Source organism: Oculina patagonica, chromosome 13 (assembly GCF_052425735.1).
Source record: "Oculina patagonica isolate OP01 chromosome 13, crgOcupat, whole genome shotgun sequence".
Taxonomy (NCBI): domain Eukaryota; kingdom Metazoa; phylum Cnidaria; class Anthozoa; order Scleractinia; family Oculinidae; genus Oculina; species Oculina patagonica.
This window is the reverse complement of record NC_135770.1, coordinates 7,780,513-7,794,879: the sequence shown is the minus strand read 5'-3', so window position 1 is coordinate 7,794,879 and position 14,367 is coordinate 7,780,513. Positions and strand designations below refer to the sequence as shown.

The following is a 14,367-nucleotide window of genomic DNA, read 5'->3' as shown; positions in this document are numbered from 1 at the left end:
TACATAATGACGCTTCATAATTACCGTAATACCGTAAGGGCCACATCAAAAAAATTCACACTCCCCACCCCCACCCATGGCCACGTTGACGACTTTTTCTAAAGAGGTCTAAAATATGTCGGCGCCTTTGATTCTTTCTGATGGGGTAAGTAAAAAATGAGCAAAAAGTGGTCTTTATTCTTATAAGGTTAAAAAAAATCGGGTTTTTGTGGGGGGGGGGGGGGATCATGTCGGCACTTTGATCTTTTTTCTAAGGCGGTAAATTTTGACTTATCTCGTCAACGGTGGGTGGGGGGGGGGGGGGATATAAAATGGAATGGCCCTAATACAGTAATACCGTAATACCGTAATACTACAGTAAGGTGGGTTGGTATAATGAAAATACACCAAACAAGAGTTGAACTATAGCTACATATGAGCTCACGTGAAAAGTGCACATGAGCTAGTCCAACTCTCCTCTCGTGGTCGCGCAAATTACAGTTCAGTTGGTTACTGGGGCCTAGTTATTCATTAGTGTAGAAGCTCTTGTAGTTTCGTAGGCTTGAATTCCTACCGGTCCTCTAGCGTAGCAGTTGCTAGGGGTATTGTTGGGGGCTAGGGGTATTGTTCCTACCGATTGGTCTGTTGCCCTTGGTAAGGGTAGCGAGCCATTCATGTAAAATCTTTTGTGTCCTGCTACCCGACCCAGTTACTTACCTAAGTGTAGCACACAACGCTTGCATCTTCACGATGTCCACAGTTGTGTTTTCCCCATTCTGCGTGAGTACAATTAAGCAACGAGGCCTCCCCTCCTCCACAATCGACATCATCCAGCCAGATAGGATTAACACCCTCGCCATATGCTGCACAGCAAGGAGCAGACAGGGCACCGGAAAAGCCGAGCTGACGGCATACCACTCCAGCATTATTGAAATTCCAAATATCATCACAAACTGTGCCCCACTTCCCGTGGTGGTAAACCTCCACACGGCCATGGCTAGCTCCTCCATTTACCAAGCGAACTAAAGATAAACCATAAGAACACTGTACACTGGCATCTTGGCTGTGAGTGCAGTCGCTGATTCCCCATCCACTGTGGCTGCATTCATGAAGAAATGACTCTCCTCCTGAGCATGCTACGTCATCCGTCCAAATAGGCCCAGAACCCTGACCGTGAGAAGCACCCCTGAAAGCTTGGGTAGCCTGTGGAAATCCAAGCTGCCCGCATACCACGTTTGCGTCATTTATATCCCAACCATCGCCGCAAACTGTGCCCCACTGGCCGTTGTGAAATATCTCCACCCTTCCAGTTAGTGGCGTGCCGCTATCCATGAGACGGATGGTAGCTTCTGTAAGGGCTAACAACCCAGTACAACAACAAAACAACAATGAATATTGTAGGTTAGAGCGCGAAGCGTGTAAAAACAGTAGAACAACTCGTTAGGTGATTCCGGTAATTTACATTGCGCATCCTTGATGCACATAATTTTTTTTGCCTCATTTAGCGCGCGCACGAGCGCGGGTGCACACAGAATATTACGGGGTTTCCTTCAGAAAAAGCTCGGCAGGGAAATAAATCACTCTCTGTGATATATCTTATTTTAAGAATTTTTGATTTCTCCATTTTGAAATATTCTTATGGAATCGTCATTAAGATCTGTTTAAACGTGTTTCAATTGAAGCGTATAGTTGCTTCAATAGCCCTATCATTCCTTTACTTTTGCCTTTTTCGGCAAAAGTCAGGCTTTTCACTGTAACAGGAAAAGGAAAATACTCATATTCTACTGCTAGCAAACTATATTCTGCATGTAATGAGCGTCTCTCAACCAAGGCTAGGTTTTTTAATATTGCTTTTACAAACTAGCAAAGTACTAATAAACTATAGTCCTAGGGCGCAGAAACAAGCATGGTAACCCCCTCGTTTTTAACAACTGTGCACAGTTTTTTTTTAATGGTTATAATTTTTTTCAATCGAATCACCTTAACGGGCACATTGGAGCTTCTGGTTTGGAGAACCTCCCACATTAAGAGGAAGACAATCATTAAGAATTTAATGTAACAGGTCTTCTCTACTCTATTTTACGTTCTTTACCCTAAGACAGGGTCATAAAGTGGGGAAAGTATAAACGCTTTTCTCAGACTTTGTTTTGCCCAATTCTCATTCCCAGTGCCATATTTGTGTTTGTGATTTCCAGTCCCGTGGACTCAAATCCCATTTTCCCAGTGCAAATTTGCGCAAATCACAGATCCCACTTTACCCCTTTAGGCCCCTCCTTGAGGGAAGACACCAATATGCAGCTGTTTAATTTGTTCAAAGGGATCAAAGGGTTCTGCTTATGAGAGGTTCGACTCAATGAAATTGCAGGAGCGAAAAGGTAAAAAAAATTGTAACAGTCGCGATCTCTTGTCGGCCAGGGGTGGGGGTAAGTGGTATACCAATATATCTGAAAAACATGTACTTAGTATACCCCAAATGTTCTCTTAAAATTGTGCAAACTACCAAAATTAAATAACAGGCGCAATTTTGACGAAAAACACTATTATACCTAATTAAAAATTCCCCTGTATATCGTACACCTAAGCGACTGGCCGACTCTGGTCATGTGATGTAATCAAGTCAAAAGTAATATTTGAATCAATTTGTTTAATATAAATTGTTCAATCAGTTTTTAAAATATCCGATGTCGTTGGATATTTCTATCGACTCGGAGGCGTATCCTACCTCGGTAACTTGCTCTAAATCCACGTGCTGTTCCTGAACTATCAGTTGTGAACCTGACATGAAGTTTGTTTGATGAGCTTGTAATGGGCATAGGCAAAGACGTACCACTAAAGTTGCCAATCAGAGGAGATGCTGAGGAATCACCATCATACACATACAAGTAATCTGTATCAAGTTGAGTGCTGAATGTAAAGAAGGTTAGTTCCAACGTTGTATTTGAAGTAAAAGTCCACTGGCAGGTCATATTATTGTCATAAACGTAGTCATTGCCAGAGCCACCGTAGTTGCTGATGTAATTTGAAAATATGATTCCGCTTGTGTTTGTTTGTTCAAGCAACAGATTTGCACTGGTGCTCGCAGCCGGTAGTGCTGTGAAGTACATTAAATTAACACTGTTATAAATTTTGGGCCTGAATTTGTCAAGCTCAAAACTCAGACGCCTCAGTCAAATTATCAAAAAAAAAGTGTTGATTGGAATTTGTAGGGTAAAATTCAACAACTGACACTAAACGATTGTAAAGGAGGATGTGTGGCAAGGGTTATGAAAATTCGAAAGTTTCTTTTTTCTCACCAAAACCCGTTAAAACAACAACAACAACAACAACAACAACACAACAACAAACAAAGCACGATGTTTGGGACCTACAGCGTCTGTTATGTTGCACCCGGTGAATATTAGCTATAACTATAGCCAAAAAGTGGCTTACTACAGTTTTTACAAGCCTCAAGAGCCCGTGCTACGATTTTCTGCTTGACAATAATATTGTTTGAGTGGATAAATAATGCGCTATAGCTACTCTAAAAGAAAACAAAAACGAATTTCAGCAGATAAGTTTTGTCTTGCTTCATCGCACGCGCGCATTGCGTCACATGAGCGCGCGATCAAATAAAAGGAAGGGCATGCAAAATTTGATTCTGGTCCAAGGTTTTCAATACATGTTTGAGACCCAAAATTCCTCAAAAAATCTTCCCTACAACCCATGATGAAACTTTTACAAATACATTATAGGGGTGAATCACGTCTACAGCCATAGTTTTTAAAAACGTTCAAAGGCAGATTTTGAAATATTTTTAAATAGGAAAAATATTGCATTTTCTTATTTTGCGAAAAATTGGTTTTAAGCCTGGTTTTCACTAGCGACACAAGCACAAGGGCAAGCACAAACGTACGCATAAGTAGATTGTGCTAAGTGAAAACGAACGTCGACAAAAGCCTATTGGAGTAAGCACATTAGCATAAGAAAACTATGTTTACGTTATAGAAGGCTCCGTTCTCGACTCCGTTCTATCGGCAAATATTGCGGCAGAAACTCTCAGGCGTCAGGTGTTGTTGTATCTTCTACTCTTGTGAAAAAGGAAGCGAAAGCGACAACAAAAAAAGAGGAACACGAAGCATTTGGGGTTATAGCAATTTTTAAAGAAAGAATTCATCTCCACGTCTCCGAACAACCTCGGAAAACGTTTATTAAAATCAACCGCGGCCTCTACTTCTGAGTTCAAATGCTGGAACGAGTGCTTTAATTGGCTAGACACGCCAGACGTAAACAATTGTCTTGTACAAATGCGATGTTTCGTTTTCACACGAACGCTAGCACAAGCGCAAGCACAAGAAAAGGAAAAAAAAATTATCCTTGTGCTTGTGCTTGCGCTTGTGCTTATGCTTGTGTCGAAGCCGTTTTCACTATGGTATAAGAGCTGTTATGCTTACGCTAGTGCTTGCGTCGCTAGTGAAAACCAGACTTTACAAATTTTTATTTTGCATGAATGTTCAATGGGAGCCAATTTTTCATTTCTGAATCTAGGCGCATTTTGAGGTTTTTTGCGCTTCCATATCTTCATTAAATAAAAAATGAAAAATCAGTGGTTAAATGGAACCTATGTAATATTTCTTATAACAGTAATAAATTATTAAATAAAACAAATAATCAACCTATATTGAACATTTCACAAAAGAAACCAAAGTTGGGCTCGTTTACTCCCTCAAAACTGAAGTAAAAGCCACAAGGTGTCCAACAACAAAGTTCGCGTGATGCACATGCGCGCGCTATTTATCTTGCTCCTTCTGACTTCTAAAACCTTTCAGAAACGGGTTTTCCCTGTAAATTTTGTCATCGAGTTAAAGAGCCATTACAAAACTAGCTTCACGTTGCCTTGTTATTTCCTCGAATTTTGCTATGGTTTCTATTAATTGATAATAGAATTGTCACACAATTGAACTACACAAAGAGAGTCTCTTTATTAATTATACCCGTGATAAACAAATCCAATTCCGGCTTAGCGGCAGTCAAACTTTGTTACTCATTCGTATAATAACAGACCGAAATGGACTCCATTTAGTCCTTTTACCATTAGTTATCATGAAATAATACTTTTTAAAATGGATAGAGTACTTACCAGTTTCACAGTGAACTCCAGCGTATCCCAGCTGACAGTTACAAACATATCCGTTAACCTGGTCAACACACGTCGCTCCGTTTAAACACGGATTACTGGAACATTCGTTGATCTCTGCAAAGTTAAAGACAAGTCGAAACTAAAGTGTTATTACTGAGGCAAAATATATTTTTAAGTCAAAGGGAAGCCTGCCAATACAGCCGCCAGTAGCGGGAGCGAATGAGAGGCGGCTGTATTCGCAGGCTAGTAATGGGCTAAAACTGTAAGCCTAGTTTACTCAAAATTTCTTTAAACCGCTTTCATCCTCATGATATTGTTTCAACGAGGTTATTCTCTCTCTTGCTTCTCTGGGGATTTGTTTGAAATAACATTTTCCAGTTGCACATCGAAAGCGGTCTGTGGGGATAAAATTAGCAAACATATGAAAAAGCTAGTCATCCTATAAATCATATGTGAACTCTAGCATATCCTGGTCAACACACGTCGCTCCGTTCAAACATGGATCACTGGCACATTCGCGGATGTGTAAAAATATTTATAAGTTCAAAAAAATTTTGGTGTCATAAAATAATTCAATATGTATTTAATATTGCGCCAAAAACATTGCGAGGTGTTTGTTTCGCTGGAGGTTCGTATACTAGATTCCTTTCGAAAAAATAAGTAAACGTTCTTTTTATTCCGGCTCTTTTATTTTTCGTGTTTTTTTTGAAGCGCAGTTAGACTCACCTGTTTCGCAGTATCTCCCCGTGTAACCGGGAACACAATCACAGTAGTATTCATTTTCACCGTAATTCGGAACGCACTTTGCACCATTTTGACACGGAAAACTTGAGCATGGTGTCTGTAAAGAAAGGTTCTGTGAGTTTTAAAACATTCGTATAAAAGAAAAGACAAAACTTATTCAAGACTACAAATGGTCAAATATGATTAATCTCTCTTGAAAGATGTGTATATGTTTTGCTGGAAATAATTATGCTATTGCTAGTTGCCATCTAATCTACAAAAACCCGAAAAAATCTATTTCTGCTTTATTTCACTATTACATCCCAATAATTGCGGCTGACGAGCTCGCATTTAGCAAGTTACCATGGCAACCGAGCAGGTTTTCAGACAACATATACCACATTCACACCAAGGTTTAGTGTTGATAGAGTATCAGAAAAGATTTCTCTATCTTAGAGAATTCAGTTATTAGATATTTGTCATCGCTTGTGTATACGTACAACAAAGTCGGGAAAAAGCCGTCTATTCCAAAGTCGGTTAAACTGACATGGCAGTTTAGATATTAAAGTGTTTTGGATAAAGCTTAGCTAGAACTTGATGTATCTTATGCACACGTGATGTTAACACTGGCTTTCAAACTTCCTCTTTTGAGATCGTCCGCAGTAGTATCTACAAAAAAGAAATAATTTTGTTTTGCATAGGGCTAGTGCGTGATGTGTTAACAGTTTTCAAATTTCCTCTTTCAAGGTCTTCCGCATTACTATAAAAAATTAATTTTGTTTTGCATAGAGCTAGTGGGTGATGCAGCTATTGTACAGCTTTTAAACTTCCTCGGTTGGGCTCTTCAGCAGTTTTATCTATAAACAAATTAATTTTGCATAGCTGGTCTTGTTTTGTTTCAGTATTGCTAAGCAGGCTTTACATCTATGCACGAAACCAAAAAAGCTTAAAACCAGTCAAAATGGATTCGCGGACTTCGAAAATATGGTGCATCGCGGATTAGCTGAGATTTTTGGTCCGGATTCCGGACTCTATCTTTATGTCAGGAAGCTCAGGTCAGGTCGTGGCAGTGCTAAACGAAGTTCGAATCACTTTGGTCCGTCTTGGTCGGTATGTTAGCGAAATTGTTGCAAAAACAGACAATGAAACGAAACTACTTAAAAAAATGTCATAAAAAACAGCATCTACGTCAGTAGCAGCGAAACTATACTACGCAAAATTTTAAAGAAATGCGGATTCGGATTTGAATGAAAATAGTGGCGGATTTACGGATTTGGCCCAAAAAATAGCACGGATTTGCGTACCCCCTTTCACCCCCTCTTCCTAGTTACTAACAAGTTTAAATAGGTGATTAAATGACTTTTGATGATAGTTTTCTTTAACAAGTTAAACTTACAAGTTAGTGCTAATCAAATTACACACAGTTAAAATACCTTGATGCTGTAATGGTGGTATTCCTTTGAGCTGACAAGCTGGCCTGGGTTTGCAGAGTACTTGTCTTCGTTTAACAACTCACATCGGTATTTTCCATCTGAGCGAGGAGACGAGGCGACGTTAAACGAAGAACATGGCGGATTGTTAACACAGCTTAGAGCGCATTCTTTGTAATTGCTCACAAGAGTAGATGACCCAACTGATACTTGAAGACGATTAAACTTGTCAACTGCAAAATTTCCGTACGATACTCGATTTCCCTGTACATGGACGCCTCGCTTTAAACCACGGCTGCCGTCAAGCTGACGTTGGCTTTGGTCTGCTTTTAGAGGAGGTAACAGAAAGATCGTAAAAAAGAAAACAAATTGTTGCATTTTTGTAAACCTTTCTTTTAGCAATCTGTCTGATGCCGCATTAGAGTCGAAATGATGTTCTCAAAGTGGGGCTTGGATAGATCTTTAAGTGATCATTATAACAACTGCCAACTTCGCACCCACCTTTTCCTTTTAAGGACAAACCACCCGCTAGAAATCGGACAGGTAGCCAGGCACTGTGTTTTCGTCTAAAACGGATCATTTGTCACCTCACTAATGGATGTTGTAGGTTATTTGAGCAAAAGGAATTTAAAAAATGATAACTTGAGAAAAAGAGGTCACTGAAATATACATCTTAAAGAACTACGAGCAATTCCGCTGTTCGTAATAATTCTTACAGCAAATAAAGAATGAAGCGAGAAAAAAACGAAAAAAAAAAAAAAAACTGGGATAGAGATTTTCGGGCAGCTTTGAGGGGCGGGGCGGAAGTAAGGTGTTCGCGGTAATAAAACAACCTTATTATAGGAATATAACGAAGCATTATAAACAACGCGAACAAAATTTACGCGTAATAAAATTAACGCGAATTTAAGAAATGTTCTGTTAAATGCTTATAGCAAACGTGTTTACATCAATAAAATTAATGCGAATCTTTGAAATTCGCGTTAATAACATGTATCGTTAATTTTCTATAATAAGGTAATTAAGCGATCGAATGAAGAAAGTTAAAGCTCAGAAAACATCTGCTACACAAAAATGACCAGCAAAAAAGTAAATAAAAAACAAAACATGCATATAAAAACAAAAAGAATGATCACAAATATGGTTATTAACTGTCTAGATACGTCGACAAACAGACACGAAGTCTACTGGATGAAAAGAAATCTGAGTCTCCTTGTAAATGACAGCTATTTTTTTATTATTTCCTATGGCTTGTGAATGCGGCACTAAGCATACAGAACCTGCCTTTTTATATATTAACATTTTCTATTAATTACAGCTCTGTTTGCTTGTGAGTGCTAATTAACGGTATTGGTTTTCAAAAGCATCCTTCCTGTCTTACTTGCTTTCCTTGTCAAACTAGTTTTTTTCTTAATTTTTTTCCGCAGCACTCTCTAACACAACTTGCATTTTTCTACTCCTAATTATTTGCTTTCAATGTGCTTAAATTCGCAGGTTTTTAGGGTGCACTCATTAATTATGTATAATACACAAACGCATATACGTATAGAGTGATGAAGTTTATGCTATTATCCAATACTGTTTTTGTCTGTTTGTGACTTCTCATTTTCTCCGTCGTCATTCAGGTTTTTTAGGGTTCAAAATTTGAAACTCAAAGAATCGAAACCCAGCTCACAAAATTTCTCCGTCAGCATAAATTATTAGCTAAAGAGCATATAAAGTAAAAAATGCGTTTTTTGTAGCTTAAAGATACAAAGTAAAATGATAAAAACTGTGAAAAACACTTAGCAAGTGTTTGATTTAGAAGTCGAATCTGATTTAAGAAGATGCTAAAAATCTCAGATACTTAGCCAGCTGTTTTGACCAAACAGCTTTTTGGTGGGCTTATTTATGAATTCTGGGGGTAGGAAGAAGGCCTGCAACTGGAAGAAGTTAAATCTACTCTTATTAAATAGATTTAGCCAAGCCTAAAAGCGGAGCTCCCCGGTTATTCACTTCGCGCTTTTCGAAAATCCGAATTTACTGACCGATAACAGAAAAAAATATATAGCACTTGAGCCCGCGATCCTATATAAACCGTTTCCTGGTCAGCGGTAAACTTAACAAAAAACATTCGACCTCGATGAGTTCTGTATGTGTGTCCGCGATATAGTCATGTGATAATGGTCAGCGGATACCTTGTTTTGACAGCTGTCAATTGACCATGACATCGATGCCCAATATCAAACATATAAGCTGGCGTTAACAATGACCTTAATCCTATTTCTGGAGTATGGCCGCCATGTTGTGGCGACGTCGCTAGTCGCATGCGCCCGCGAACCATACCGCTAGCCATGATGACCATGAAAAACCAAAAGCATGGGTCTGTTAATTTTCTATGGGTATGGGGCTCTGCTCTGCGGCTCTTCGGGCCGCTGGGAACTCCGTAATAAAAGTAAAATCTAGACACTCGTTTTTGTCGGAAGAAATTGTTGGCGTATGAAATCTGGGTGGCCTATGTTTGTGAGGTTCATTTGCGAGGGACCAATTATCGAATTTTAACGATACAAGTTTTTCGGCATGTACTTAAACCCGAAACGAAACCACCGAAATGAAACGAAACAAAACGAAACAAAATCACCGAAACAAGCGAGACCCATTCCCATACATATTGAGAGCTAACCATGAACAGGCTAATGTGAGATTTATTCAGGCTAACTGGCCGCGGAGTGCCATTCAGGCTATTCGTTTCGTTTCGGGGTTTAGTACATGCCCAGTCTTTCTGGGAATTTCATAGAAAGACGTCATTGAAAGGAAAGTCAGGAGATTTAGTCCACATTGCTCTCTCCTTACTTTTTTCATACAGTCGTTGCAATGCTGACCGCATTTTGGTAAGACAACTTATTTTGTTTTGATGGTTTTCCTACTTTTATAATATTACAAAGTTTTACAGATCACTTTCACAAAAAAAATTTGACATACGATTTTCTTTGCTTTTAATTTAATAGAATATGCATGAATTTAATATGTATGTGTACTTGTACTGATTTGACTATGTGACTGCGTGATGCGGTTCTAGTCAATACCCACATTTCACCCTTGCCCGCCGCAGAGTCCCAGTAGCTCAGTGGTAGAGCATCCGTCCTAGAACACGGAGGGTCGTGGGTTCAAATCCCATCTGGAACTCGGAATTTTTTTCCGAGTTTTTCAGTTAATGCAAAATTATCATGCTATATTTAATTTAATAAACTCAACAATTCTAACATCATGTCTTTTTGTCTAATTACATAGCACCTTTACAACTTTATCTTACATGTATATATAACTGAGCAAAATTAACCCTCTTGATTATCACAATACCCAGTTGAGCATAATTATCAAACCAAAATTGTAGAGATGAATTCATCAAAATTACACGTTTATATAAATCAGTGTCATTTGTATATTTAGGCATAAATATTTGGCAAACAATTAACTGTGAGTCTCTACCCTTATTATTCCGTTTTATAGAAACCAAACATTTTCTTTGTGTCACGTTATGGTTTTAGAGCTGTTTATACTGTTTATAACTCTTTGGGTAAAACTTATTTACAACTCATCAAATGCAATGATCGCATTGAATTCATATGAGATAGAGCGGTTTTCACTTGAGTGTCGAAAGTAATTTGCGTTTGCTTTGGTTTTGCATTACTACGCTCAGTGATTGGTTTAAAAATCTCGTGCCACTTTCGCAGCCAATCAGAACTAAAATCAAAACAAATCGTGTCTCGCTCGTGCACGTTTTCCCGCGCTTCGTGCCGGGTACATGTACTTGCTTCAAGTTTTGATTGGTTCACTGGGTTGTCCGTGTCCTTTATGATTGGCCAGAGTAATTACTTTGCTTTTGGTAAACGACACTTAATTAAAAACTGTTCTATGAGCTATCCAGTGAGGCTCATTACAATACTGAAAAACTCTTTTAGTGTCAAATAATTACCTTAAAAGCCCTATTAATTCCCTTCCTCCGTCTCTTTTGAAATCTGTCTCGCCAATAAGCTCCCTTCTCTTTATAAGTCTAGTCAGTATAAGCCCCCGCCCCACCCGCCTCTCTAATACGTTCTATCCTCTATCCCCTCAAAAGGGATTAATAGATCTTTTACGGTACTTGGTACTATACCCAGTATTTTTCTTAACTTAAGATAAAATACAATACCATACACTATACATTCAATTCATTACAATTGCGATAGAGCTTTAACTGCCAATCATATATTTCAAGAATTATTGTTTTTCAATTTTTTATACCATCTTTCATCTTTCCCGTACCTTTTACAGCGTGCTTGAGTTCTAAAATGTGTTTCAATCAGGTGTACTAATTTTAGTTTTAAAGTAAAGTTATAAGTAAAATTTCTTTAACAAGTTTTGAATACCACTAACGTATAATTATACCTTAAGTATTACTTCTTTAGCAATTTTCTAGCTAATTCTTGAATATCACTTTACTGATAATAATATAATAACCCCTATAAGTGAAGACCAGTCTCTTTCTGGCCTTACGTTTCTCATTTTCGTTTTTTTGCAGTAAGTAAAATCAGTTTGCGCTATTAAAATTTTCGAAGAAACTTCTGTTTTCCTCGCTTTTCCAATATACGACCTTATAGGCTCTTAAAGTTGAACATTTGGATTTGTTGTTAAAAAGTTGCTTGATAATTATTTGGAACTATCAACTTAAACGTTTTTTTAAATTAAACATGCACATTACATGGTACTAAGACAACTTCTAAAAATCTAAACAATTAACTAATTTAACTGACTTAGCTTCAAGGCTTGTGGGATCAAAACAAAATAAATCATTAATTCATCCGCAACCTCGATGTTATATCTTTTGTTTTATTCCCCAAATCTCAGAGACAATTTGGAATTTTGTGCTATTACTCTGAACGGTAAAGCTTAACTGGCAGGAAGAGTACAGTAAGGTGGGCAAGTAATAACAATAATTTATCTAAAGGAGCTACGTCGTGGGGATTTTGCGGGTTTTTTGTCTAAACTGTTCTGAAATTAGTAGTAGGAAACGTAACCCATGAAAAACATCATTGAACATCTAAAGGCAGAGAAATCAAACTACAGCTATAAATATAATTTAATGAGGGCGACATAGGTTACTGATGGCTCAGTAGTTTACATAATGACGCTTCGTAATACGACATGTAGTAAAACACGAAACAACGAAACGAAACGACCGAAACGAGCGAAACTACCGAAACGAGCGAAACTACCGAAACGACCTAAACGAAACCGACGAAACAACCGAAGGGGCCGAAACGAGCGAAACGAAACGAAATCACCGAAACAAGCAAAACTCATTACTATTATTGAGAGCTAACCGTAAACAGGCTAACCGGAGTACATTGTAGGCTAACCGAAGTAAATAGTAGGCTAAACGAAGTGTGTAGTAGGATAACAGGAGTGCATAGTAGGCCAAACCTAGTGTATAGAACGGTTAGTGGCGGAAATGTTGAAGTTTTGCATGTTTCGGTGATGTTTTTTCGTTTCGCTCGTTTCGGTTGTTTCGGCGGTTTCGGTGCTTTCGTTTCGGTGGTTTCGTTTCGTTGTTTTGGGTTTAAGTACTTGCCTCGTAATTCTACAGTACAGTAAGGCGGGTTGGTATAATGAAAACTACACCAAACAAGAGGTTACCTACATATGAGTTCACGTGACACTGCATATGAGCTCACGCGACAAGATCACGTGAGCTAGTCCCACTCTCCTCTCGTGGTCGTGCAAATTACAGTTCAGTTCGTTACTGGGGCCTAGTTATTCATTGGTGTAGAAGCTCTCGTAGGCTTGAATTTCTGCCGGTTCTCTAGTGTAGCAGTTGCTATTGTTTTGGAGAGTAGAGGTATAGCTCCTGTAGATTCGTCTGTTGCTCTTGTGAAGGGTAGCGAGTCATTCATATAAGATCTTTCGTGTGCTGCTACCCGACCCAGTTACTTTCCTAAGTGTAACACACAACGCTTGCATCTTCATGATGTTTACAGTTGTGTTTTCCCCATTCTGCATGAGGACAATCATCCAACGAGGCCTCGTCCCCTCCACAATTGACATTATCCAACCAGATAGGATCAGCACCCTCACCGTATGCTGCACAGCAAGGAGCAGACAGGGCACCGGAGAAGCCGAGCTCACGGCATACCACTCCAGCATTATTGAAATTCCAATTATCATCACAAACTGTGCCCCACTTCCCGTTGTGATAAACCTCCACACGGCCATGGCTAGCTCCTCCGTTAACCAAACGAACTGCTGGAGGTGATCCATAAGAACACTGTACACTGGCGTCTCGGCTGTGAGTGCAGTCGTTGATTCCCCATCCTCTGTGGCTGCATTCATGAAGAAATGACTCTCCTCCTGAGCATGCTACGTCATCCATCCAAATAGGCCCAGAACCCTGACCGTGGGAAGCGCTTGTGAAAGCTTGGGTAGCCTGTGGAAATCCAAGCTGCCTGCATACCACGTTTGCGTCGTTTATATCCCAACCATCGCCGCAAACTGTGCCCCACTGGCTATTGTGAAATATCTCCACCCTTCCAGTGAGTGGCGTGCCACTTTCCATGAGACGGATGGTAGCTTCTGTAAGGGCTAACAACCCAGCACAGCAACAAAACAATTAAGAACATGGTAGGTCAGAGTGCGAAGCGTATAAAAACAGTATAACAACTCATTAAGGTGATTGATGCGCATAATTTGCGTCATTTAGCGCGCGCACGAGCGCTCGTGCACGCAGAATATTACGGGGTTTCCTTCAGGAAAAACTCGACAGGGAAATAAATGGTCGTTTTCTTTTAAGGTCGCGTAGGAACCTTGCAATCATTATGCATGTATTTATTTAAAGAGTATGCACGAACTGCGACGACTGAAGCCGACAACAAACGAAGTATTCATGAGAATCTTTTTCTTTGAGTTCTTTGTACAAGTAATTACATGTTATTGTTCTCAGCTCTGTGTCCCGTGCGCTGGAACAAAGCGAATTATCATATTAGATTTACAGCTTTGAATATTGAACATGTTGTTGTAAAAGAAAGGTCTTCGGAAGCTCCAAAACCTGCAATTTTGAGTCCAAGTTTTCTCCGCCGATACAGAATTTTAGGAGTTGATTCGGGA

General features: G+C 39.2%; 1 protein-coding gene and 1 non-coding gene across 2 annotated transcripts in view; one reads left to right on the top strand and one right to left on the bottom strand.

Moving 5' to 3' along the window:
* Nucleotides 1-408: 408 nt before the first annotated feature.
* Nucleotides 409-14,367, bottom strand: part of LOC144635400 (scavenger receptor cysteine-rich type 1 protein M130-like) — a 327,613-nt gene continuing 313,654 nt past the window's right edge. Inside the window, exons 13-18 of the mRNA XM_078494512.1 lie at nt 13,213-13,845; nt 7,252-7,655; nt 5,822-5,936; nt 5,096-5,209; nt 2,702-3,070; nt 409-1,337 (exon numbers count right to left, since the gene is read on the bottom strand). Of these exons, the coding sequence (XP_078350638.1) occupies nt 697-1,337; nt 2,702-3,070; nt 5,096-5,209; nt 5,822-5,936; nt 7,252-7,655; nt 13,213-13,845 (2,276 nt within the window). The 3' untranslated portion in view covers nt 409-696. The remainder of the gene's footprint in view (nt 1,338-2,701; nt 3,071-5,095; nt 5,210-5,821; nt 5,937-7,251; nt 7,656-13,212; nt 13,846-14,367) is intronic.
* Nucleotides 10,341-10,413, top strand: Trnal-uag (transfer RNA leucine (anticodon UAG)). Its single transcript has one exon. It is a non-coding gene; the product is annotated as a tRNA-Leu (tRNA).